The sequence below is a fragment of the Syngnathoides biaculeatus genome, chromosome 16 (genome assembly GCF_019802595.1).
Source record: "Syngnathoides biaculeatus isolate LvHL_M chromosome 16, ASM1980259v1, whole genome shotgun sequence".
Classification (NCBI taxonomy): domain Eukaryota; kingdom Metazoa; phylum Chordata; class Actinopteri; order Syngnathiformes; family Syngnathidae; genus Syngnathoides; species Syngnathoides biaculeatus.
Genome location: NC_084655.1, coordinates 9,465,237 through 9,492,737, shown reverse-complemented (window position 1 = coordinate 9,492,737; position 27,501 = coordinate 9,465,237). Strand labels below are relative to the sequence as shown.

General features: G+C 40.0%; 2 protein-coding genes across 2 annotated transcripts in view; one reads left to right on the top strand and one right to left on the bottom strand.

Moving 5' to 3' along the window:
• Positions 1-25,130, top strand: part of LOC133514785 (homeobox protein Dlx3b-like) — a 37,180-nt gene extending 12,050 nt beyond the window's left edge. The window contains exons 4-8 of the mRNA XM_061846746.1: positions 778-5,333; positions 5,739-5,867; positions 5,954-6,029; positions 14,070-14,243; positions 23,662-25,130. Coding sequence (XP_061702730.1) covers positions 778-1,203 — 426 coding nt within the window. The 3' untranslated portion in view covers positions 1,204-5,333; positions 5,739-5,867; positions 5,954-6,029; positions 14,070-14,243; positions 23,662-25,130. The remainder of the gene's footprint in view (positions 1-777; positions 5,334-5,738; positions 5,868-5,953; positions 6,030-14,069; positions 14,244-23,661) is intronic.
• On the bottom strand, positions 16,919-25,872 carry LOC133514786 (homeobox protein Dlx4a-like). Its single transcript, XM_061846747.1, has 3 exons — positions 25,575-25,872; positions 22,878-23,074; positions 16,919-17,581 (listed from the first exon to the last, which is right to left on the bottom strand). The coding sequence occupies exons 1-3, from the start codon at positions 25,870-25,872 to the stop codon at positions 17,339-17,341; spliced, it is 738 nt and encodes a 245-aa protein (XP_061702731.1). The 3' UTR covers positions 16,919-17,338.
• Between the last annotated feature and the right edge of the window lie 1,629 nt (positions 25,873-27,501).

Genomic DNA, 27,501 nt, shown 5'->3' with positions numbered 1-27,501 from the left:
TGTTACAGTGAGGTGAGAAAGTTGTTGAAATGTTTAAAGATCAATAATTGTCGGCCTATCAATTCAAATAACAGAAATATCCTTCTTGCCTATAACATTAAAAAGATAAAAGCAATGAACTACTCCCACCAAATTAAGATTAAAAGTATGAGAAGTAGCAGCCCCACATCTGAAAAAGCGACTGCATACACAAACCTCGCACAAAAACAACATGAATTACTTCATCAACAAGCCGCTGAATTACAATTAGTACGCAGAAATGTGTGTCGTGCACGTAGCGGACACACCGCCGCTACCTCCCGCCGTGTCTGCAACTTCACCAAACGATTGCGCGTGTCATTCATCAGACACTAATCTGTTATACATTTTAATAACATGATTTTTCAGATGGAGTATTCCCAAAATGGCTTGAAGGTGGTGGATGTTTGCAAGTCGTATTTGCCGTACAAGTCACGGGGCCAAGAAACTCAGTCTGGCGGTGGTTATTATGTAGATTAGCGGAACTGTCATCACAATTCAGCAAAACACACACACATGTTCAGACGGAGGCATTCAACATACATGTTTTCTTAATTTAACACTTGACGCATGGGGCTTTGCTTACAATAGTTCCCTATTTGTTTAGACTAAATGTATAGGTCAGTTTTATAAAATAAGTCTTTAAATGTGAGGATAATGCATCACAAGCTGTTAACGTGGACTGCTTTGCACACTGAAGGCTTTCATTTGTCAGTTTGCTGTTTAATACAGGTCTTCACGTTAAACTTTTCATTTCAGGTCAAAATATGGTTCCAAAACCGTCGCTCCAAATTCAAGAAACTCTACAAGAATGGCGAGTTTCCACTGGGGGACATCGCGCTGGAGCACAGCCCGGAGGCGAGTGATTCAATGGCTTGTAACTCTCCCCCATCTCCGGCTGCATGGGAAAACAACAACAGCGGCGCCAACCCCAGCACCAACAACACAAGCAGCAGCGATACAAACAGTAGCAACGGCCTGAAGAATAATGCAATGCTGGACCCTACCAGCGGGGGGCAGGAAGCCTATCAGTCTCCAGCTGATTCCTCCTCAGTCTACATCGATGAGTACACGCACCACAATTGGTACCAGCAGCAGGACGCGCATTTAGGTCTGCAGGCAGCCAGCACGACCCACCACCCGTCGTCGTCGGCAACGCCAGCTCCGATCGGAGCCGTTTACTGAGTCAATGAATGGACCCATTCGACTTAAACAGGAGGGACGTTTTTCGATCATCCAGGAATACATACCTGAAGGTATGCCTCGAAAGCGAAATGATAATGTACTTTTTTTGACATTTTAGATATGACCATCGTGCCCAAATGCATAGATACAGTAGGATAATAACATAAAGCCTTTTATATCAAAAGACCGATTACTACTGATATTCCTCCAGATCAAGTTGGGTTTTTTTTTCAAAGTGTGGGACAGTGAGCCTCCCCTCAAAAAATACAAAAAAAGAAAAAAACTACTGGACCCTCCTCTTGTCCACATCCCAACTAAATTTGATTTTAACAATAATTTAAACAGTCATTGCATAACCTGAGTGGAATTAAAGAATATTTCAACATATGATTTGCTACAGTTCACAGAGCAGAATGGTGCTTGGAAATCATGCAGGGTCTCCCAAAAGTCACTATACTTGAGAATTACTTGGACAGTATTTGATAATTTAGGATTTACGCTTTTTGTAAGCAGATCAGACCCTCGCTAAGTAATATTGGAGCAGTGTTGCAAAATTGCCACTTGGCAAGATGTTTTTCTCTCCCCAACTGTAGTTCTGCTCCATTTTGAGAAGCCGATGGTGATGACACTTTACCCGTGCTGAGTTCAAATTCGCTAAATCAAGTTTTTGTTGACGCCGAGTACCAATTCAGCCCTCTGAATAGACTTTGCACGAACGTCCGCGCTCAGAGTTTGAGGTTTTCAACAATGGCCCTTGGTAGTAGACTTTCCTCTGCGCAGTCTATCAAGAACAGATCCTCTTCATCTTAACTTAGTAAGGATAGCATAAATTCAGTTTTCCGTCAGAGCACCTTGTCAAACTGGCACTAAGCTGCAGCGGGGACAGAAAAAAACACTTTCCAGGTGGCAATTTTGCAATGCAGCTACAATGTTAGTTGGCGAGCCATGGGTAAAGAAGTAAAATGCTTATAAAAACTGCAAAGCCCAAGTTACCAAATACTGATGGCCTCAGTGATGCCTGAAATAAAATGTTGATGGGAATGAAAATAGCGACTTCTGGGGCACTTTGAAGGTTGTGCAACCAATAGAAAAAAAAAACAAGTGTACAGTTTAATCATAAAGATCCTATTTTCTTGAGTTTTCGGCTCTCCCCAGGATGGCAATGCCGCTTTAGTTATCTTAGTTTAAATGTTTTTTTCCTTGATTGTTCTCAAACCCCTGAAATTCACTGGGACCCATCAGTAAACTTTGGGTTCACTCTTGTGTGGGGGTTGGAACTATGATTTTCTCTTTTGGGGTCCTCAGCCCACTGTTAGAATATAAACCACACAGAACATTGTTCTGTAGTTGTCCCATGGTGAGTTACTACCAACAAAGAAGAAGCGGGCTGCTACGTGATTATGGCGAACTTCTGCACATTCACAGTTGGCCACAATTAATCCTCTCCTCCAAAATATCCGCTATTAATATTTGTTCCGGTCAAAGCCATGTCTAGTATAAAAATGTGTTTTTGGTGCCATCTTGCGACCAAGGAATTGAACAAGGAACACAATTCAAGTGAAGGGATGACTTTCGCTGTCATCAATACTGTAGTGATTACCAACCATTATTAAGCCAGGGCACATCTTTTCCTTTACAAAATCTTCACGGCACACCATCAGACAAAAAAGTATAGAATGAAATGAATATAATCTTGCCTCATTCTGCGCACAAACTCTCAATTTAGTGTCAAATCCGGGCTGGATTAGTTGAACACAGCTATTATACATGCAATGGTACCTTCTGCCATCTAGTGGACGAGCAACTCATTTCTGCAGTGAGAGAGAGCTCTTCTGGTGTACTGGGGGAAATTTTCAAATTCCACTTTAACTAATTGAAAAATTATTTATTCGCAAGAAATAATGTATCTTTGTTCATCTATCTATGGCAGCGGCATATAAAGACGAACAGAACAAATAAATGCTTTTTGTGACATTTTTGTTTGTTGATATTCTGTGAGATTTTTCAAATGTAAGCTACGTTTCTTGGCTCAAGAAAGGTTGGGAGTCACTGCAATGGCTGAACAAGTACGCATTATTTGCAGTAAATGGTAATCTTCAGACCGATCAAGTGGGTTGTTTTAGATATCTCATGGCACACTAAGGTGCTGAGACAGAGTTACAGTATTGCATTCATGAATATGTAGTCTCTGTGGTCCATGTGTTTTCAGAAAATAATTTTCCCGTTTGCACGTAAAAAATGTGCAACACATTTTACTGGTTTAGAAGATAATGTGCAATGATATATATATATATCAATACCCCTGTGATTCACTCCAAGAACGCTGATGTGGAAATAAAACATAAAGGAGCCCTAAAAGATACAAAAAGGAACGAAATGTTAGTGCGTCATAATTAGTACCTGTTTTTTAACTGTTGTTTGCGGATGAAGGTTGAGTCATTTGAAAGTCGTCATACAAGCACAGCATGCCGCCGCGATGCTCATGACACTCGTCAGGTGAAGACTAATTAGTGTGAGAAAGTATGAATAGGGCAGGCGGTGGCTGCGCTTGACAGGCATGTCGTCCATCAGCCTCATGTTGCTTGATTTGTGTTTGTCTTTGAAGTTCTATGTGTATCTTGGGAGTGACGGTGCTGGTCAGAAATGTTAGTTCGTCAGCTTTGGAAAGTTTTATACATTTTGACTTATCGTTTTACTGTTAAATGAAAACACAACCGATGAACTGTTCAAGTTACAAAACAAAACAGAAAGCAAGTGACAACATTTTTTTGACCCATGCGAGTAGCCAGGAGGAGCAAATCAATAATACCTCAGCAAGTTTTTCCCAAATGTGTTGTGGATGTCCTCATAACTGTGCGGCTATTCGTGGGGCTTGACTTACTTGAATTTCATTTTTAAAGGTAAAAATGAAAAATTCTGGGGTGCTCCAAAACATCAGTTTTGCTAGCGGTCAGAAGATTTGCAACACAAAGATTTCTTCCAGTGGAGGAATTGACTACTTGATTTTTAACTTACCAAAAAATAATAATAATAAGAATAATAATGTGGCAGGGTTTGTTTTTTTCTCTAGTTGTTGGTTTTTGTTTCTCTTGAATTCAAAGTCATGCAGTCCAACTGCAATAAACACAGGCATTTCTGTCGAATATTTGATTTCCATTTTAGAGATAATGCCACATTTGTGTTCAGCAGTTTTATCTCCCCAATGTGGCTACTTAAATGAGTCAAAGGTTTAGAATATTTGTTTTTATTAGTAGATTGAGTCCATGATTTCTTTTGAAATTTCAATCGTTCATGTTCTGTGCTTTCATTTCGGAGTAAAATGACAAATTGAAGTGCATATAAATTCAATTTTTAAAAAATAGGCTGCAAAAATGGGGGTGCTGTAAAGCTTTTTACCGATCGTCTACGTTTGAAACAAAGCCAGGAGTAGGATACTGTTATCGTCATTATCAAAAAAAAAAAAGGAAGCCATGACGTTTACCAACCCTTAGAAAGTATTTCAGCCCTCTGTGTAACAATTAAGACTGGTAGGTGGTGTCATTCATTCCACAGTACAATTATTTTGTCATTTAGGTATGAGGATATGTCAGGTTTGTAATTAACTTAGTGGAGCAACATGTGCCGCCAACCTCTCTATGTTAGTCTATTTGTTTTTGCTCAGTACTCTTATTATAGTCATAGGTCAGACCAACTGTCAGATTTGCTTGCACAAGTGCGATTGGCAAACAAAATGTTGCTCTCTTGATGCCACCTGACCAAGAGCCTTCTTATTAAGCGTTAATGACACACGGACAGAAGACAAATCATTAAATTGAAAAAAAAAAAGTGTTGTCTCTTTATGGTCAGTGGTTTACCATTGTTTGTCCAGTTGCCATGACAACATAAAAATATTTTTAGTTGCTTTGTCATAAGTGTTAAAGACTTTAAAACGCCACCATCGCACAGTGTGCTTTATTTGTTCTTAATGAGAGCTCCCGGACTACCAAATGCTTACTCGAACGTGACCTACTTATAAACTACAATAAATTTGGACTATGTAAGGTAATCTTGGGATATAATAAGAGATTGCAAAATCCTCTTGCCAAACTTCAAATGCAACGGGAACAACAAACCCAAGTGGAAAGAAGAAAGTGAGACACTCCACATTTACTAAATATAAATTTAAATAGATAGATAGATAGATAGATAGATAGATAGATAGATAGATAGATAGATAGATAGAGATAGATAGATAGATATAGATAGATAGATAGATAGATAGATAGATAGATAGATAGATAGATAGATAGACAGACAAGAGGCAAATGGTGCTAAAACATTTGAATAGAACGTGTATATTTTATTGGTCTGTTTATTTATATATTTTGATCAAATTTGGTACAATTGTCTGTTCATTTGAAATAAAACCTTTTCACCTGACTACTTTGTGTGGTTGAAATAATTCGGAAAATAACCGGAACGTGTGTGTGTGTGTGTGTGTGTGTGTGTGTCTGTACACGCGTATACTTTGTGACTCTCTTACGTCCACGCCGCAGACACGGCGGGGGTTCTCGGAGGTGACGGTGCAGCAGACACTCTGGAGTCTTTGGAATCTAATAACACAGCAGCGAAACAGAGAAGCGCATATTTCCTTTCATGTGGTACACAGTTGGGAAGGGGAGGAGGTGTGCGTGTGTGTGTGTGTGATCGGGTAGTATGGGTGTGTATGTGACAAGCAAGCCTTTTTTTTTTCTTCCCTTGAACTCAACAGACCAAACCCAGAAGTTAACCTTTAGGACGACACCATCAAAAAGAAGCCATCATGAAATCACATTGCCATAGTAGAGGTAATAAAATTTCAATGGAGTTACAAATTTTCCCATAGGAAATAGTGCAACGCTGTCTTTCGTGAATCGGCCTGCTAATTGTGTGCGAATAACCCGACAATATTATTAACTGGCACACGTAAAAGCAAGTTCCCCGCTGCTAGTATTTAAAAAAAAAAAAAAAAAGTCAACAAGAAACTTGAATGATGGCTTAGAAAGGAGTAATGTTAAGCGAGTTGCACAGTATGTTCTACCATGCAAATAATTTTCACCTAAGTGATGTATAAGTGATCCACTTTAGTACAGAAAACAACAAAAGACTACTTTAACCTTGACAAGCAAATAAAGTTCATCTAGACATGTTCTATATATGGCTTGTCCTCAATTAGTGTCAAGGGAGGGAATAAAATTGCGCACTCTTTGCGCGAGAGGTAGGGTACACCCTGAACTGGTCGCCAGCCAATAACAAGCATTCACGCTTGCATTCATTACACCTGTGGAAAATGTGTGTTTTTGAGACGTGGGAGGAAACTGGAGAACCCTCATGCAAGCGCAGGGCGAATGTGCAGACTCCGAGCTGAAGTTTTTTACCCAGACATGCTAACCACACGGCCTATTTAAATGTACGTTATAGTAATCCATACTATGGGCCTTTTAAAACCCTTTGTTTATATGTTTTATCCTTTGACGCTTGCTGAATTTAGGTCCTCTGCAGAGGTTTAATATTCATTTATCCCTTCATATTCCTAACTGCTTATCCTCACAAACAAATGAGCATTCACACTCACATTCGCAGCTATGGGAAATTTACTCTTCATGCATGTTTTTAGGACGTGGGAGGAAACCTGAGAGAAGATGGAAATTCCACACGGGCAAGGCCAGATAACAACATTAGTCCTAACTAAGTGTAGTATTTCCATTTTCCAAGCCACTTATCCTCAGAAGTGTCATAACAGTGCTGTCAGTCGCAGGGCATATATCGACACCATCACTGAGTGGGAACCGATCCTAAGTTACCCGTACCAAAGTCAGCCGTGTGCACCGCTACACCATCAGTGACTCGGTGTATTTTTTTTTCCAAAAACTATTAATCGTACCACCACAAGGCCATTGCACTCGAGAATTTCCCATGTATTGCAATTTAATATGCCTGAAATAGTGCCCCATTACAAAACTGTATGACATCACGTTCATCTGAACCCAGAAAAACAAAGGGAGTGGCCTTCAGCCACAGATCTTGGAGGACACTCACTATGTTCATTTAGCATACATGCAAATCATTTGCCTTTCAGCGTAATTCTCCATTTAGAACTCGAAATGGGCCATTTTTGTAAATCGCATAGATCCGATGAGTTTTCCTTGGGGGTGGGGGGTGGGTGCAGATGCTCGCTGTCACTGATGTCATAGGCTGTTTCGTATTCCTGAAGGCTGGCAGCTAGATTCATTCCACACGTCCACCATCCACACACAAATGTAATTATGAATATTACTCCGACTAATTTGCAGTCTGAGGTTCCACCTGTGCGCTCGGAGTCACAGAAGTTTACGAGATGAAAAAAAAAAAAATCCTTCCGACATGTTGACTGTTAAGATGTCACAGTCCTTTTACTCCATTGCATTGATCTAAATTCTACTCGCTACTTAAAAAAAAAATATATATTGCTTATGTATCAATTTTTTTTTTTTTGTGAGGACTACTATATACTTGTACTTGAATCAGATTATTGACAAGTAACAGTACGCTTCCTTGAGTACAGTATTTGGCTACTCTAGCTACCTCTGGAACATACATCTTCTATTGTTACTGTTACGTTTAAGCAATATTTTTGCTTATCAGATCACTCAATGTTGTGTTATGTTATTGGATGTTATGTTAATGTTATGGGGCCCCATAGCTCAGTGGTTACAGCATGGGTTTGGTAAATCAGGGGTCATGAGTTCGTTTCTCACTGGGTCCTCCACTCCCCAAGAGGGGTTGCATTAGGAAGTCCATCCGGCGTGAAAACTGTGCCAAACAAATATGAGTGTTCATCTGAGATGACACGCTGTGGCAACCCCTAATGAAACAAGCCGAAAGAAAGTACTGTAGATCACTCAATATTTTATTTGTTGCGCTGGTCTTTTGTATTTTCACATTGAGGTGTGGCCAGTTTTGGCCCTGGTCTGGTCCCAGTGGAACCGGGAAGCACATGTAACATTGGCAAAAAGAGCTGATCTTATGGTACATTTTATATTAATTAAGAAACTCGGCAACAATCATCTTACTAGTTTACTGCTGGCAATGTTAGAAAGTATTAATCAATGAAGCAGTGTTAAAGATTATGTCACAACGCAGTGAGCTAACTTCAAATTTCCAAAATGGCCACAAAAAACAGAAAAATATTATGATTAATATTTTCCTAGCGGATACAATTGGCACTCGCCAATAATAGTGAAAAATGAAGTGACAATGCTTTTAGTCAGTTGTTTTTGAGAATGAGTGCTTAAAGAGGAGGATGCTATTCATGTGGCACAGCTTGAGGCAGGCAAAATGGGTGATGAGACTGGCTAAGGTGGGAGGCCAAAACAAAAAAAGCAAAGAAATGAGGCAAATTTGCATTTTAAATTTGTACAGCGACATGTACTTGAATGGTGGAGATAGATTCCAACCCCCCCTTCTGGTTTTCTGTTATGTCTTCCAGATTATTTAATGTATGTCAAAACCAAATAAAATAATTGCGGGGGGGGCTTTTTCTTACCTTTTTCATGCCTTTAATGTGTGCATGTCTGAGGATGTCCCTTCCTGCATTGAGCCCTCACTTTCCAGATGTCAATGAAGAATGTGTATGAATGTCTCAAAGACAGCCAAACGGGACTTACCTGTGGATGCTTTGCAGAAAACGTGTTTTTTTTTTTGTTTGTTTTTTACCAAACCCACACGTGATCATGATTCAACTGAAAAAAAAAACCATTGTCTCATCTGCAAATGGAACTCACAGTACGTGATTCCAAATATATATCCGCATATGGAATGCATATATATAAAGTGGAAACTGGAAATACAGCGCAGACATTCACATTTACTTACATAGTAGAACATACATGCCGCTGGGCATTTGAAATCTTTAATTACCAACAAGCTCAAGTCGGAGGCTTTATGGTTATTCACAGTTTTGGGCTTGTGGAGGCTGCAGGGGATGAGACGAGATGATGACATCAGCGACTGAGAGGAAAACCCCACAGCGGAAGACAGCGTGACTAAAGTGGCTTGAAAAACAGTTTTCCGTGCCTCGAGCAACAATTTACTCACCGTACGGGCTAATCATGTATTTTGCCAAAGACTTGACTTTACTTAGCTGTGTTTTTCACAATTTCCGCTTGTAATTGACAATTAATCAAAACTGGCCATTGCAGTATTTAAATAAAGGCAAAATTTGGGGAGCAGCTCTTGTGTTAGATGTTGCTGAATCGTTCAAGCTTAAAAAATGAAGTATCTGGTGAGAGTATATTATCGTGTATCTGAATTGGCACTGGAATAGTTTGTGCGATTGTTTATCCACTTTAATAGTGTTTCATCAAACGCAACTGCCTGTCCTGGTAGAATGAAGGGTGTCATTAAATATAACTCAATCTCATATTTAGGGTAGGAAAATATTTATGTGGTAGAACATGTAATATTTTCATTGGTGTCAATAAATACTCAAATACGCCCAAAGTAAATGAACATTCCAAGTAAAGCACAGTGTTCATTTGAAATGAAGTCAGCTCCATCAAATGATCATCTCTCTGACATAGTAAGTAAGTAAGTAAGTTTCTTTCGGCTTGTCCCGCGTGTCATCTCAGAAGAACGCACATATGTTTGGCACAATTTTTACGCCGGATGCCCTTCCTGACGCAACCCTTCTCAGGGAGTGGAGGCCCCAGTGGGATATGAACCCACAACCCCTGGTTTATCAAACCAGTGCTCTAACCACTGAGCTACAGGGCCTCTGATCATCTCTCTGACATATTTCCTCATATTGATTATAATAAGGTGGAACGGTGGAAAAGCTGCTAAAAGCATTGGCCTCACAGTTCTGAGGACCCGGGCTCGATCCCAGCCCCGCCTGTGTGGAGTTTGCATGTTCTACCTGTCCCTGCGTGGGTTTTCTCCAGGTACTCTGGTTTCCTCCCACATCCCAAAAAACATGCATTAATTGGACACTCTAAATTGCCTATAGGTGTGATTGTGAGTGTGGTTGTTTGTCTTAATGTGCCCTGAAATTGACTGGCAACCAGTTCAGGATGTACCCGACCTCCTGCTCTTTGACAGCTGGGATAGGCTCCAGCACTCCTGTGACCCTTGTGAGGATAAGCGTCTTAGAAAATGGATGGATGATTATAATAATAACTCAACACAGGTGAAAAAAGTGTCAACATCCGGTAGATTATTTCTCTACAAAAATGACCTATGTGAAGGTTTAAGGATGCCATATTTAATGAAGTTTATTTAGTCAATGTGACTGGAAGTAGTGGGCACTAAATGGGCTAAATATTACAATCTTTTAAGAAATACTGCATCGCACATTGTACAATAGAGTATGTGATCCACGACAAAAAAACAGACTTATCATCCGGTTCAACACAGACAAAAAAATGACTGATTTAAGGCCTTAATTTGGAAAATACATTTTTTAAACTGTCAAGGATTTCCTGAAGAAGAAAATAATTCTGAGTGCTCAACCCCTGAGAGTTATGTCACCATGCTGGATTCGATAATGTCAATGATAATCTGTGACAAGCCTTTCGTCTCCGAGTAATTAGAGTGATTAGTTTGTTTTCCATACTTGTTTGGCGCCGCGTCACTGTAATCGTTTAACTGATGTTAAAGTGAGATTCGAGTTACAGGTTAATTGATGACGACAATGTTAATGGAACTGCAATGTGACAAAACAATGACAAATAGTCTGACAACAACAGAAGGATAATAATAGAGAATTACCATTAATGACCATTTTATTTGTTTCAAGTAGATACTGCAATTGTTATTGAGTGTTGTATAGTAATGCAACCCAACATTTACTTGTCAATCTTTGTAAGTGTATTTTCCAATTAGTCAGAGTTCATTTGGGAGGTAGTTAGTTATCTCTACATTGGTATTTTTAATTTGGTATTGGTATTACTTGTGAACGCCTCCAAAGGTGAATTTGTTTTTGAAAAAAGTGTAGTTTAGACTGTTGTACCATTATTTTCAAGGTTCATTTTTGGCTTTAGTAACACTGGTGATCGGAAGTTGAAGAGCCGAGTCACATGACTTGAATTAAGTAAGATTCAATTTTTTGGACTAGGGTCTTGCTTGTGGAAACAAAGACTCATGTTAACCTGGACTTGGTATTCGTGAGACTCCACTTGCCTTGACAAGTCTTGCTTGTTCACAGTTGAAAATCAGCATTTTTAACATAGTTTGCCAATTCTTTTGTTTTTGAACAATATTAATGTAATAACAATATTTTGGTCACTACTTTTTGAAAACCATCCAAATGGTTCAGTTCGTGGTTTTCAGTTGGTTGACTTTTTATTCAGTTTCTTTGCTTGTTCATGCATTGTTCTGAGAACATTTGCTACACATGCCAGGACCTTAAAGAGATTATCAACAGGCCCCAGATACCTGTTTCGAATGCCATTCATTACTCGCATAACATCCCAGACGAACGCGACACCGGCGTACTATGACTGACTCTCCAACGCATGATATCTGTTGCAGAAAATGATAAAAATCATTAAACAGTAACTTCTCATTTTAGCTCCAAATTTGTTGAACGCAAATCTCATACATTTGTAGCGAGCCATCACTTGTTATGTTTCTTTCAGCGTCGCCACAGCATATGTTTGGCACAATTTTTACGCCGGATGCCCTTCCTGACACAACCCTTCACAGGGAGTGGAGGCCCTAGTGGGATACAAACCCACAACCCCTGGTTTACCAAACCAGTGCTCTAACCACTGAGCTACGGGGCCTCCAGTGAGCCATCACTTACTCTGTTGTATTAATGGCAACAGGTGGATACATAGTTTTATTGTAATTTCTGCCATCCAATGGAAGAGAACACGAATAAAGATGCGTAATTCTGATTAATGGGGGAAAAATATATACATGACAATTTTCTTCTCATTACCTGTATTAATGGCATGTCTTTGAACTCACTATAAAAGACACCTGTCCACAACCTTAAACAGGCACAGTCTAAAACTCTACTATGGCCAAGACCAAAGACCTGTCAAAGGACACCAGAGCCAAGATTGTAGACCTGCACAGGGCTGGGAAGATTGAATCTGCTATAGCTAATATGCTTGGTGTGAAGAAATCAGCTGTTGGAGCATTTATTAGAAAATGGAAGACATACAACACCCCTGATAATCTCCCTCAATCTGGGGCTCCACGCAAGATCTCACCGCATGGGGTCAACATTATGTCAAGAACGGTGAACTAAAGTCCCAGAACCACACAGGGGGATACTGATTGACTAGCAGAAAGCCGGGTCACAAAGTCACAAAGGCCGCAATCAGTAACGCACTATGCCGCGAGAGACTCGAACCCTGAACTGCCAGCTGTGTCCCCCGCCTTAAACCGGTACGTGTCTAGACACATCTGGAGTTCGCAAGAGAGCATTTGGATGATCCAGAAGAGGATTGGGAGAAAGTCATATGGTCGCATTAAAACAAGACAGAACATTTTGATGAAACTCAACTTGTCGTGTTTGGTGCAGAAAAAAATGCAAAAGGACCAGGACAACTTATCCATGTCAAGGAAAGAATGAATGCGGCCATGTATCGTGAGGTTTTGAGAGAAAATCTCGTTCTGTCAGCAAGGTCATTGAAGATGAAATGTGGTTGGGTCTTTCAACACGACAATGATGCCAAAAACGTCTCCTGGGCAATGAAGTATTTCAAGGTCCTGGACTGGCCAAGCCAGTCTCCAGAACTCAACCCTGTAGAAAATATTTGGAGGGAGTTAAAAATCTGTGTTCTCCAGCGACAGCCCCAAAACATCATTGCTCTCGAGGAGACCTGCATGGTGAAAGGGGACAAAATACTATCAACAGTGTATGAAAGCCTTGTGAAGACTTACTGAAAATGTTTGAAGTCTGTCACTGCCAACAAAGGGTATTGCCACGGATGGTGCAAGGGAAGCCGAGAAAGGCAAAAAAAGGTGGATGACCCAAGTGCAGGGTAGCAGGGAGGGAAGGCAGGAGTCCACGATTCTAAAACATGATATTTGATGTCCAAAAATGACAAACCAAACAGAGTCCAGCAACTGATGATCAAAGTTACAAAGAAAACCCTAAATAAAGCCAAACTGGAAACGGGAGAAGACGTGTCTTAGGGGCAATGGCATCGGCACAGAAAAAACATAACATAAACAAACAATGGACCGAAAAGAACTGAAAGAAACCAGGGAGTTACTGTAAGTACACAGATATTCACAGACAACGAGTCAAACCTGGACAAGACATGAGTGGCAGGAGGGAGCTGATTGGTCAACGCAAGGGAGGGCACAGCTAACAAAATGAGCACTCAAGATATGGAAAATATGGAACACAGAAAAACATGAAACAAATCCAACCCATGCACCGTCAGTTATGTAACCTGGTGTGCTTGGTGATCCAGGCCTTTCTTATTTTTACACAATACAACCTCTTTCAGGTGACCTTACCACAGTTGATCAGACTGCACAGTGTTCTTCGATGGCATGGAATCCCCATAGAATGTCTCTTCGGAATCAGAGCCATCTCAAGGCTTCAGTGATGTTCTTACTGACTCTGGTCTTTGCTCCTCCTGTCGTTCCCAGTCCGCTGAGAGCAGTGTGAAGTGACAGACCCACAAATCCTCTACAGCAGGGAATACACTTGGGCCTTTCAGGTCCGCTCTCGACAGCTGATGTCTAGTTGTTCTTTTTTTTTTTTTCCTTTCATGGGTGTCCACAAAGTGGTCTTTCTCATCGCACTGTCAGCTACATGAAAAGTATTTTCTTAGACCAAAGGTATATCTATCCCTAAAGATGGTGTTTCTGATGTGCTTCGGGAATCTTGGCTGTCTCTCCAGGTCCACGAAGACCTGCCAATCCTGGGCTGTTGGCAGAATCCCTCCTCGCTGCTTCTGTCTTGGCATCGACTCCACTCGCACCTTAAGAAAAGCTATTGGGCAGCCGGTGTTGCACACTTGGCCGCAGCTGCTGATTCACATGTTGATGGCCATGTGCATTTGCCAACCACAGAGGTAAAAACTGAACTTCTAGAACAGGTTTTAGTGGAAAGACAGTAAGAACTCCCTTGCAACTCCTTCACAACAAAAGCTTGATTCACCAGAGGCTTCGGAGAGCGCGAAAGCTTTACCCGGGCCGACATTAGCTTGTTCAAAGGCTTTAAGTGAAAGATTATTATGCTCAACAAGCTCAAGACGGCAACATGAGCTAACATTAGCATCAACAATTCTCAAACGAGTAAAGCCTGTTTGTCTCAGTAACTGACTGACATTTTTATTATTACCAAATGTCTACACACATGTGTCAAGATACCACCACTGCTTTTTAAACATTTAAGTGTAGTAATTAAGTTTTTGGTGACATTTTTGGCATTCACACGTTAGGATTACAACTTCATTCTTATGCAAAGTAATAGAATGGCTTTTTTTCCAAATCAAAACTCATGTTTGTCTTTTCAGCACGGCCTTAATAGTTCTTGATACTACATTTAGACGATGATGCCACTTTGAATGAACATATTCCAACTGAACCTCAATTGCACTCAAAGCAACTTTGTATTTGTGCACAGCATGTGTATGAATTAATAAGTGCATAAAAAGTGAGGATTAGCATGCTGTCAAACACTTATCATTACAGTTTTACATTTTTCTCAGAAGTGTTGCTCCTTGTGGTTCATATTCATCTTTACCTAGCTTAAACAAGTAATGTAAATGGTATATTCATATCTCTTGGTTACAGCTCGGCGAAAAAAACATGCATTCAAGGTTCTCATGGGTGTGAATGGTTGTTTATCTAAATGTGGAAGGTGACTGGTTGCCGACGAGTCCAGACTATACCCCACAGCAGCTGGGATAAGCTCCATGAGTGAACTGGGACAAAAATTTGCCTTGGCAGCTGAATTTCAAGTAAGGCAAAGGAAGGAAAATTGTCCCTGATAATTTTGCCGGGGGGGTCAGAGGCTGCTTCTCTGCAGCTCATGAGAGCATGTGAGTCTTCTGTGAGAGAACGCATGTATTTGATTGGCATCTCAAAGTTATGTGGAGGAGGGGTCTCCAGAGCAATCTCTAAGATCCGTTTGAAAAAACAGCATCAGAAAGCTGAAAGGATGTCTCACTTCTGGACCATTTGAAAGCCTGATTTCACATTCTCTGAGATTTTTTTTAATTCATTCATTGTCCATATAGTTAAGATAAGTACATCACTTTTAGCACTTTGTGTCTACACCTGACTAATTTTGGGTAAATTACAGTCGTAGCAGTAGTCGTCATTGACATCAGAAGATACTGTCGTGTGAGGTGTGGTACTGAAGTGATAGATGATTTTATGGTAGAAGTGGGAGTACAGCAAGGCTCTATTCTGAGTCATTTTCTTTTTGCTCTGGTGATAGAGAGATCGACAGATGAGACCAGACTGGCGTCTCCGTGTACTATGATGTTGACAAATGACATTATAATCCTCAGTGAGACTATATGTGCGCCAATGAAAGGGAGGCCAGTGAAATTGTAAGGCTACAAGGAGTGGAGGCGGAGAAGGTGGAGAAGTTGCTTGGCGTCAAAAGTGAAAGGAAAGGACCATGCAGTTTTGCCAACTTTGAACCTGTCTTTATTTTTAGTGAGAATTAAAACACGTCTTGTAGCTTTTTTTTTTCCAAATAAAATCTAGTAACAATTTTCTGGAGCTATTGCTGACTTTGAGACAAAACTGAGCCTTCCTGACAAATTTAGTCTGAGCACATAACAGATCCTATGGAAGGAGACGGACGCAGTCGATCATTCAGCTCTCACAAACAAAAGAAAACTGAACATTTAAAAAAAAAAAACTTTATTGCAGTACAGTATTCATTTTGTAACCCTGATCTGTCACATGTTAAAGCATCCACCTGTCCTTTGGTTTTCACCAATGTGCCCACATATTGAAAAAATGAAAACATCACACAATTCCCATTTTTTTTTACCTTTCAACAATGACACGGAATGTTAATTCTCCACATACATTGCTTCTTTTGCTTGTGTTTCTGTGTTTAAATCTTAGATTTTGAATTAAACTTATTTTAAGAGAGATAACTGCATGGGACTCATGGGAGTTAGAAGTTATTGCCATTCAATGTCCAATATGGTTACAGGCTGTATAGCTTTATAAAACAATCAAATTATAATGGCACATTTCTTCATGTGCTATTAAAACACTAAAAAGAATCATATCAGTTTTCTTCCATTTTCTTTTTCTTTCTTTAATATGATCATTTTTTTTCATTTCACCAAAACCAGTTTCAAACTATTAAAAAAACCTTCATTGAAACCCATTTACACAAATGTGCTTGTGCCACATAATCCCACCCAAAAATATATTATAATATATTTTTAAAAAAAAACAAAGAAGAATTTTCCAGAATCAGGGATGCTTCCGATTCAGCGTTGGCATAATTTTACCCAAATGGGCTACTTTTTTTCAACACACAGTACCCTATAACCTGATGATAACAGTATGCTGCACACAAAACTTGTCATACTTCGCGACAATCTTAAGAGGTTAACTTCAGTGCATATCGTCATCATAAAGTTCCCACGTTTTGTCCTATCCTGACATTGTCAAAGTTTTTCCAAGTCATATGGTCTTTATAGCTTGCTTGTGAGAACAGGTTGTTCTGCTGTAGTTATTAATAGCGAACATGTTGCATGCGAGCCGCCATTTTGTCAGAGATGGTTTTTGCAATCTAGTTAAAAGATTAACAAAGAAAACTACAATTAAAAAACCATAACATTGAGTGGGTTTATAATGCCACATAATGACTGAATAGGCACATCATAGTTCACTCTTTTAACTCCGGCACTAAGAAATCAAGTCAACTCAAAGCAAAACCATTCACCAAAGAAATCAGGTGCAGTACCTGTCTGCACTTTACTTCTGAGTATTTATAGCTGCGAGGAAAAGGAGCCAGAACTGCCTCACTTTTTAAAGCCCTTTTTCCATTTACATTTTTTTTTTCGTTGGTTTTTTAGCTGCCTCTCACTTCATTTTTGCTCCAGTGTCTTGCACTGACGACACTGTCTCGTCTCGGGTACGGGGCATTTCTTTTCACGGAAAGAGAACCCTCCGATACCGGGGTGTGTCACATCAGCTGAGTCCTGGGCATGACATCCTGCGGGTGTCCTGGGTACCAGTGGGCAAAATTGTTCATGTATCCACCAGAGTGCACTGGTGTGCCTTTAGGAGCCATGCTCATGTCCCATACTGAGCATGGAGGTGTTGAAGACTGCAGTGGGGTGGGCCTGGCCTCTCCGTCTGATCCGCATGGCCCGGTCTTCATGATTTTCTTGTACTTTGATCGTTTGTTTTGAAACCATATTTTAACCTGAAAGACAAAAAAAAAAGAAGGAGCAATGTGAAAAAGGAGCCGTACAACAGCTTAGAAGCAGCTTTTCTTATTCCTTGAGTAACTAATAGTGTTGTTTTGTATTTTTATTTTTTTATAACTGCCTTTAAGTCTTACACAAGTAAGTACTCTGACTCAACTTTGCATACTCGGTCAAAAAAACTGTAGTTCAAACGACACAACATCCTTAATGTCTCTATTACTTAAACTGCTTCTTCATTCAAACGGGAAGATTGTTGACAATTTGTTCATTTAATGTAGTGTAAAGCGGCTGTATGAGTGGAATTAGCTCATGACCAATTACAAAATTGCATATTTGAATATAAGAAAATATTAAGCTAAATCCTCTGTAATGACTTTTGTGTGGTTAGATGACTTGTGCATTTAATTGGTTTAGAGTAGTTTTCCAAATTGTTTGCAAATTGAGCAATTGAGCAAATGACATGGATGTCCCTCTCAGGCTCACTATCAGATTAGTAAGAACATAGGAATCATGAATAATTATAGAGTTCGTGAATACACTTCTGTCAAACAGGTTTAAGCTGCCCTCAAAACAAGAGACGATGATCGGAAATGTCAACATGACCATCGGTGGGAAAACAACAAAAAGAACAAAAGTAAAGGGGGGTGGGTGGGAGTAAATCGGATTACCTGGTGAAAAGCCATGCAGGTATGGGGAGAATATGCAAACTTCACATAGGCAAGACTGAATTTGAATCCAGGTCCTCAGAACTGTGACGTGCTAACCAATCCTTCACTGTCCATTTTCCAAATTCCAAATTCCAATTTGATATTTCTTTTTCTAGCGAGCTGTCCTAAGGCACTTTTTGAGAACCACACTCCTCGCTCATTAAAAGACCAACTGAAGTTGAAATTCTAAAAGATTTTCACTGTTAGTTGAATTCCGTGAACATAACCAATGTCATTGACTGCCAGTCAAAGCGGCTCCTCTCACTCCCTTTAAATCTGGCACAATAAGTCTTGCATGGAGAAATCCTTCTTTAGAAGAGTGATCTCTGTGGAAGTAAACCATTGGGACTGTTCTTGGTGGGTGTGGGAACAGACGATGTGATAGGTACCCTTATTAAATACAGTGAGCTGATGATGACCTCTGGCGACTTAAATATGCCACTGACCGGTCTTCCAAATTGGGAAACATGCACAGTGAGCCTTTCCCTTGCATGAAAATCAAGGTACGGCAGTTTTTGCACTCTGCCACAAATGCACCGTCAACAAAGCTAGAGCCCTATATTCATGGTTGCAGTAGGTATTACAAACTGTGTTGAAGGTAGCTTTATACTGTATCTCTCAGAGTCATCCACTGTCTAGTGTCTCAGAGTATCCTTATCTTAAAGTTGTTTTTTGTTTTTGTTTTTTGTTTTTAATGACTTTGTAAAACGACCAAGCTGACCATTCCCTGCAGTTGAAATAATCACTTGGAGTGCAGTACCAGTCGAAACCTTACAGCGAATGAGCAGAGCTCCGGTAAATCTTACTTATGAGTCCCCTGGTCAATCAACACCATGTTTAGTTAATGCAGGCTGAGCAGGAGGACTTCTGCTGTGATTATTGGTTTCGTATTCCACCAGCAACATGGAGTTGACAGCTCCTCTGTGAGAGTGGCTAATCACCCAAACATTAGGGAAGAAGGGTGCTTGAGAGGCATGCCAGGTGGCACAGTGTTTGCTTGGGTATGGAAGGGGGGGGGGGTATGGGGTGTGTGCTTGTGTGAGTCTGTGTGTGTGTGTGTGTGTGTGTGTACCTGCATGTTTATGTGTGTGTCCACACATTACAGACAGATTGACAAGGACAACAATAGAGAAACTATAAAAGTCAACGAAAAACCAAGTGTTACAGTTAAAAACAGTTGTTTTAGGTCAATTATAATTACAAAAAAAAACATCCTATTTTCTAAATGCCGGATTAATGAGAGAAGGATGTTTCTAGGCAAGTTTTCAATGCTTCCTTCCAAATAAGAAGTTTACGTGTGTGTGTTTCTTTCGGCTTGTCCCTTTCGGGGTCGCCACAATGTGTCATCTCAGATGAACGCATATATATGTTTGGCACAATTTTTACGCCGGACGCCCTTCCTGACGCAACCCTAAATAAGAAGTTTACATACAGTAAGATTACTATGCCTTTAAATAATCTCGGAAAACCCAGATGATGATGTAATTTGTTTTGACATTTTCTGATGCTTACTGACGAACATTTGAGTTAATTGGAGGCACACCTGTGGATGTATTATTTTGAAGTAGGCACACCCGAAACGCACTGCTTCTTTGTATGACATCAGTGAAAATTTGGAAGAAATCAGCGAAGACATCAAGAAGAGAATTGTGACCTTGGACGAGTGTGATTCTTCCTTGGATACAATTTCCTGTTGCCTGAAGATGCCAAGTTCATCTGTTCAAACAATTATAATTATGGTGTAAACGCCAAGGGAATGTTGAACCATCATACTCCTCAAGAAGAATATGGGCTGTATGTCCTCGAGATTTTACTTTCTTTGGTCTGAACTGAACTGAACAAAACAAGAAAAATGCAAAATGCTTTGGAAAGAAAATGGCTAAATGTGGATGGAGTGTATCATTATCCATAATGAGGCGAGTACTGTAGCAACATGTCCTCAATAGCCACTCGGCCAGAAGAATCCATGACTCCAAAAGATACATAAAATGTCAGATGGTAGTGTACAAATGTATACAGGGACTAACACCTTTTTAATACACATTGTGTGGTCTGAAAAAACTAAAATGGAACCGTTCGGTAACTTTGGAGTAACCAGAAGGAACCTTGTAAGGCTGAGAACTCCATCCCAGCTTTGAAACATGGGGGGTGGTAGAATGATGCTGCGGGGTTGTTTTGGTAATGGAGAGCCTGGTGAACTTGACAACATAGATGGCGCCATGAGGAAAGAACATGATGTGGAAATACTGAAACAACATTTCGAGTCACCCAGGACATTAAAGCTTAGGCGCAACTGGGTTTTTCAAATCTACAATGACCTGAAGCAAATTCCCTGACATTTCCAAATTTATTTCAAAGAATCATCCAGAAAACTCCAAGAACTATTAACTACTTGCAAACGCATTATTTTCGTAAGTAGACGTACCGCTGTAAAATATCAATAAACTGGTCTGTGTAAAATATGTGCATTGTGCCTTGTACCTATATGGTCAATCTGGCTAAGGTAATAAGAACTGGAATTCCAATATACAGTATACATAGTTGTGTGGTACAGATATTCTCAGTTCTATTGTAAATTTATTGGCAGATCTGAAGAAACTTGCTTGGGTTAGACGAGTTTCGTCAGGACAAAATAAAAAGTTCCTGCCAACTCTTGTGAGTAATTTGTGGGAGGATTTCCAAAACATTTCACCCGAGTCCTAGAGTTAAAAGACAATAGGACCATATGCTGATGAAATTTATGTAAACTTCTGACTTGGAAGAAAAGAATGAAACATTTCTCTCAAAATTCCTTCTCATTGTTGTGCTATTTAGCAAATAGAAGCAATTTTGGTCACCGTAACTAAAAAAAAAAAGTAAAAGTTGACTCTGATTTCAAGTCAGACAGTGAGAAAAAAATAGTGTTTGTATCGTTTTATGCAGTGTATGTAAGTAAACGTAGTTTCAAGTGAACGTGCCACTCACAGCTGCACGTGGGAACAGCGGAAGGTCAGAGGCAAAGCGGCCTGATGGCACGTAGATGATGGAGATGTATGATGCTATTCTTCGAGTCTATGCGACTAGGCACATTTCTATTCTTAACACACATTTAATTCTGATAGCAGAATTCATCATGGCAAATTTCTTCAAAGTTATACAATATACAACATGTTCTCGGAAAAAAAGATGTCTAAATTAATAAAAAATCCTGAGAGTTCCCCTTGTTAAGTGTAGCAGTGGTTCATTATATATATATATATATATATATATATATATATATTTTTTTTTTTTTTTTTTTTAAATACCCATTTAAATGAAAGGAGTGTTAAAGCATTATAAAAACAAACAAACATTTGCCGTACTACTCTCATATTTGCCCAATAAAGTAGGAGGATAATTTACAGGTCCTAGTTTTGTGCAAAAAGAGAAACCAAAACAAACGCCCCCTCTGCATTCCTTCAACCGTGTCTCATATCCGTTCAAACGTTCACTATAAGTTAAAAAACACCTTATTAAAAAACACAAGGGAAGAGTTTGTACGAGATCCCTAAAATCTAGATTGGTAATCTTGCTAATGTGCCTCAGTTGCAGCCAACCTCGTTCATCTACTTCGAATCTACAAAAGACAAGACAAACAAAACCGACTTCTGTAAACGTGCGGTTCAGGATTTTGATTGAGTATATCTGATAAAACACACACGTACACATCCCTCATCTCAGCACCAATGGTGCTACTCCCTGTCTTTCTGCTCTGCCACATGAATACTTCAGTGGCATGTCCTGCTTTTACTACGTGCTGGTCATTAACTGAGTGAGTGGTCTTATTCGAATTTGAAAAGAAAAAAAAACCCAATTTGAACAGCATGTGTGTGAAAAGTGACAAACCGTACCAAAACACCCAACTGCCAGGCTGATGGGACCGATAGATAGATAGATAGAAGATAGATAGATAGATAGATAGATAGATAGATAGATAGATAGATAGATAGATAGATAGATAGATAGATAGATAGATAGATAGATAGATAGATAGATAGATAGATAGATAGATAGATAGATAGATAGATAGATAGAGATAGATAGATAGATAGATAGATAGATAGATAGATAGATATAGATAGATAGATAGATAGATAGATAGATAGATAGATAGATAGATAGATAGATAGATAGATAGATAGATAGATAGATAGATAGATAGATAGATAGATAGATACTCTGAGGTCTTATTGGAAGCTACCAAACATCTGCGCACATACCAGTGCAATGATGCGTCTCTTCAAACGCGTTTTCTTTATTTCATATAATTGCCCCCCCCTCACCCCATCCCATGGATAGGTGTAATTATGGCACGTCCCATTCAGTGTTCCGCTAACCTCAGGGTGTATGATTAGTAGCACTGTACTGTAGTACAATATATTCAAATCGTTTTCTTATCCACAACATGTTATTTGATAAAAGGCAATTACTAATTTATAAGACTGATTTGAATCGTACAATGTTTTCATAATTACATAGAATATTTTGGATGTTGTCCCTGAAATTGCTGTCCACCCTGTCATCACTTGTTAACTCCTCTTGTAGGCAAACTTTGTGTATTTGTTACCTGTGTCTGCGTCAAGCCCAATTTAGCGGCCAAGTCAGCCCGCTCAGGCAGAGCCAGGTACTGGGTTTGCTGGAAGCGCTGGTTGAGGGCCTGGAGCTGCAGACTAGAGTAAATGGTCCGAGGCTTTCGGATCTTCTTCCCGTTCCCGTTGAGGCGTAGCTCTCCGTTTTCTAATATCGTGGTGGGCTTCTCGTGTTCTGGTTGCGGAAGAAAGAGAGCAATAGATACCTCAACAGGGTCACTTCAGTACAAAGTTACATTGCCTTAAACCAAAGCGGAAAAAAATGTACGTCATGTTTACATGAGAATGCTCGGCATACAAAAAAATAATATTTACCATTTATTGGCCATGGAGTTGCAAAGAAAAAAAAAACGTTTACACACTGCATCTGCACATTGCACACAACTGCTCCAGAAGTGTATTTTAATTGCTCTCCGTATAGAGTAATCCCTCATTTATCCTGGGGGGTTAGATTCCTGCCCAACCCAGTGATAGGTGAAATCCACAAAGTAGTGACCATAAATTTTTGGGATTAAATTATACACATGTGACACGGTGAGTGACTGCTTAGAGCATCTACCTGACGGTTCCAAGGAGCGGGGTTCAAATACCGGGCCCGCCTTTGTGGAATTTGTATGTTTCCCTGTGCCTGCATGGGTTTTCTCCAGGTTCCACCAAAAACATGCATTCATTGGAGACTCTTAATTCCCCTTAGAAATCAATGGGAGTCTGAATGTTTTTTTTTTTTTGTCCCCATGTGCCCCGCGATTGGCTGGCAACCAGTTCAGGCTGTACCCCGCCTCCTACCCGATGACAGCTGAGATTGGCTCGTGCACTCCCGCGACCCTTGTGAGGATAAGTGGCTTAGACAATGGATGGATGGATGAAATTTACACATATTTTATAGCTGTATGAACTTGACAAAATTCTTATTAATCTTTTCCACACTGCTCTTCCATACTTTTTATAAACACTTTCTATCCTTAAACATACGGGAATGCACAGTAGTACTGTACACTACATTTTATCCCTTGTACCTCATGTTTTAAAGATTTTTTTTTTTTATTTGAGACAAGGAAGCGTTTGTTTTACCATCCAAAAAATTACAGGATCCATTCGAAACCCTGTGATATTTGGAAATATGTGTTATACAGATCTGCATTTGCACCAAATCCGCAACATTATAGCAAGGGAACACTTGGTGCTGAGTGGATTTGGGTTGTGGGTCTTGGGACCAATGTGTCGCTCATTCATATCAACACCCCAGTGTTCTACACTGTAAGTTGAACAACAAACTCTAATTATTAACTCCAAAACTAGAGCTTCAATTTGCCGTGCTTACGTGCTGTATGTAATACTACGATGAGGCAATGAAAACATCTACAGTATGTGGTTTCACAGTCATAGTGAGTGGCCTTCTCAAGGAAACGACACCAACAATCTGGCTTGACACCCCTGTATGATTGTGAAAAAGACTTTATAAACCAAAACAAAAAGGCAAGACTTTTCCCCCGGCCAAAATACTGGATCGATAAAACATACCTCAACGTTCCAGAATTTGCAATTACATTTTGCACCTTTCTAATTTGTTACATTGGCGCAAGGCAATTTGGTTTCCCACAAGCACATTTTGATATCGTGATACGTTTTGTGGATTACTTGCTGATTCTTGGCGAGCGGCGTACAAAAGCAATTTTTTTTTCTTCTTGCGTTGCATGCAAATGTGCTTTCACATTTTGGAAAGAACAGCTGGGAAAGAACAGCTGTGGCCTCACAAGAAGCTGTGAGGCATTCAAGTGAAGCCATCGTGCGTTAACGGCAATGGAAGCACAACTTTGTCACTTATGTTAATGTAAAGTTGAGTTGTTACACACTCTTTGGGTAGAGTATACATCTGATAAGTTGCAGACTTGATGTTAACAGTTATGTTCACATTTGAGCTTGCAGACCATTTGTAGTTTGTATGTTGTGTTAGTGTTTGCAGGAGGAAATCAACAATGTCCACTCTTTTTTTTAAATTTCTTCATTTGAAAACTTGGCATTGGGCTGATCTTTTGCAAGAAATTGCAGTAATAACAAAGATAGACAATGTTAACTTTTTATTTATCATTTCATTTTGCAAATTAAAACTCATGAATGGCATTCATTTCTAACGCATCCAGTGTGTTGATTTGTTTTGAAATTTAAATGTTATACGTACACACTAAAAAAGTAATCTTTGCTTGAAGTATTTAAGTAAAAAAAAATAGTAGTAATTTCCCCCCTCTTTTCCTTGAAAATGGTCTAACAATATGTGAGTTTGACATATTGTACTGATGTACCTGTTCTAGTTAAATATATTGATGGGACATTTCTTTGTGTTGACTACTCCCTTTTTTGTTCAAAAGTATTTGCTGCAAAACAAAACAAAAATGTGCAAAAACGAACCGAGAAGAGTGGACACAAGCCACACATAAATGTCAGGTGAATAAATGAAGGACAGTTTGAAAAAGACAAGTTAGTGGCAAATCCCAAAAGAGGGGATGCGGGCAACCAGTGCAGGTCCGCGTGCTTCATTTCATTTGATCCAGTCTGACCCGGACCAGTATTTGAAAGGCCCACTGGTTGATTTCACTGTGAATCGTTGAAATGAAGAGCCCGAAACTTCACCGCCGCGGTAATACTACAAAAAGTTGAAAAGCATAAAATCAACCCACCTTTCTCCTCCAGTCTGCTTTGCCCCAGCGGGCCGCCGTGGCCTCCGTGCGGGTAGGGCAAGTATGACCCGGGTTGGTGCGCGCTCACCGGGCTATGGTAGGCCGGGTACCCGAGTGGACGGCCGTAGGACGGCGCCGAGGACTGGAACCGGCCGTCGTGGAGCTGGTAATGCGTGTGCGGTAATCCCGGGGAGGGCTGCTGGTGTCCGGGGTAGCTGTGCCCGCTGAACTCCAAAAAGGCCGATTTGGAAGGATCGGGGGGCACTAAAGTGTCTGCCATCGAGCTCATCGTCATCATTTGGCTGCAACTAAGAGGAGTCGGCCGCTCAGCGATTGGACCTCAATGTCATAATAAGGGGAACAGAACTAGTTGGGGAAATAAAATAAAATAAAATGCAAAAAAGAGGTGAATATTTTTGGGGGATCAAACGGTGCGCATAGTCCTCCGCGCCCAGTCGCAAATCAGAACACGTGGATCCAAACGGAGCCGCAGTCATAAACTAAAAAAATAATTAGGGGGGAAAAAAAGCAATATTCAAATGCTACAAAAGACCGCCGAAAAAAAAATCTATTTTTTAGTTCCGAAACGACACGCGGGTTGTTTTATTCTTCAGCAGTTCTGCTGCTTGTTTGTGCTTGTGTGTGCGTGCGTCCGTGCGTGTCAAGGCAAAAGTGAGTCAGTGCGCGTGTCCGCTTCAACTGGGCGCCGTGCGCGCTGAGCGCTCATTGGCTCAACAGCAACAACAAAAGTACAAAAAAAAAAAAAAGGTGTCCCTGCTCAGACCAAATAGTCACCGCGGCTTTTGGAAAAGTACAAAATAAGTGCAAATCACAATTAAACGCAAGGCAATAAACACTTAAGGGCGGTGATCAAAGTGATTATTATAAGTGACTATTTTTATTTGAACTTGAAAAATACGAGTCAATATTTTCGGGGAAGAGGGAACAACTGTGATGCATTTTGCAACAGTTTTCATGTTTAAATTGGTTTGGTTGCATTTGCCCCGATAAAGTGTGCCCACATCCAATGCTTTCAAACACACGAGGAAATGTGTTTTAAATGAACCATTTTCAAGAATGACAAATGATGTTTTAATACAGTACTGTAGTGGCAAAATACGTGTTCAATCTCTTCAGGATAAAACAATTTCTATAAATACCAGAAACACGCAGATACACACTTAAAGTACAATTTTAAAAATTGCAAATGCAAACAATTTGTAAATAAAAAGGAGTAACATTCATATCAGGTGCCTTGCTTAAATATCCATCAAACAACAAAAAAGCAAAACGGTTTTTAATGAACATCTGGAAAAGGAGTTGCATACACCTGTTTACAAATTCATTGAAAGTTTTTCATCATTAGCTCAATACGAAATGAACGTAACGGCGAACGAACGAACGAACGTATTTTTCTTTAAATGCTGCCCTGTTCAGGATTGTTTTTTTTTTTTAACTTAAATGATATTGGCCATATAGTAACATCTTAGCTTCTTTTCAGTTCAATGGTCGTGTCGACAAAGCGCAGCATGAGTGTGGACCGGACCATTTCCGATTTCCTAATGACGAATTTGCATTTTAACGAGAGAGTTTTCGAGTCGTTTCTGCTTGTGTGGGGGGTCCCCCACCCCTCATTATTTATTATTTGTGTGTGTGTGTTAAAATGTAATTTGTCGCATTTTACTTTTGCTTCTGATGGAAACGAGGCGGACGCAAGCAGAATCTTCGCACATCCAACACAGCGCTCCCGCTTTCATCTGCATTCCTCCGGATGGGCACACCCTCCTTCTGTGTCAAGGCTGACATTCAGTCCAAAGTCATGCTTTTTAATTTCTCTTGTGGAAAAGGAGGGAAAAAGTCAGCTGGCAACACGGCGTGGAGTGATGCAATACATTTCGAAAGTAATCACAGTTTCAACTGCAAACAG

Bases quoted from the DNA above. Each gene is read 5' to 3' on its own strand.
- LOC133514786 (XM_061846747.1), bottom strand. From the start codon at position 25,872: ATGATGACGATGAGCTCGATGGCAGACACTTTAGTGCCCCCCGATCCT. The intron at 23,075-25,574 runs GTGGGTTGATTT...TTCCGCAACCAG, and splicing joins AAGCAGACTGGAGGAGAAAG to AACACGAGAAGCCCACCACG. The intron at 17,582-22,877 runs GTAACAAATACA...TTTGTCTTTCAG, and splicing joins TGGGCTTGACGCAGACACAG to GTTAAAATATGGTTTCAAAA.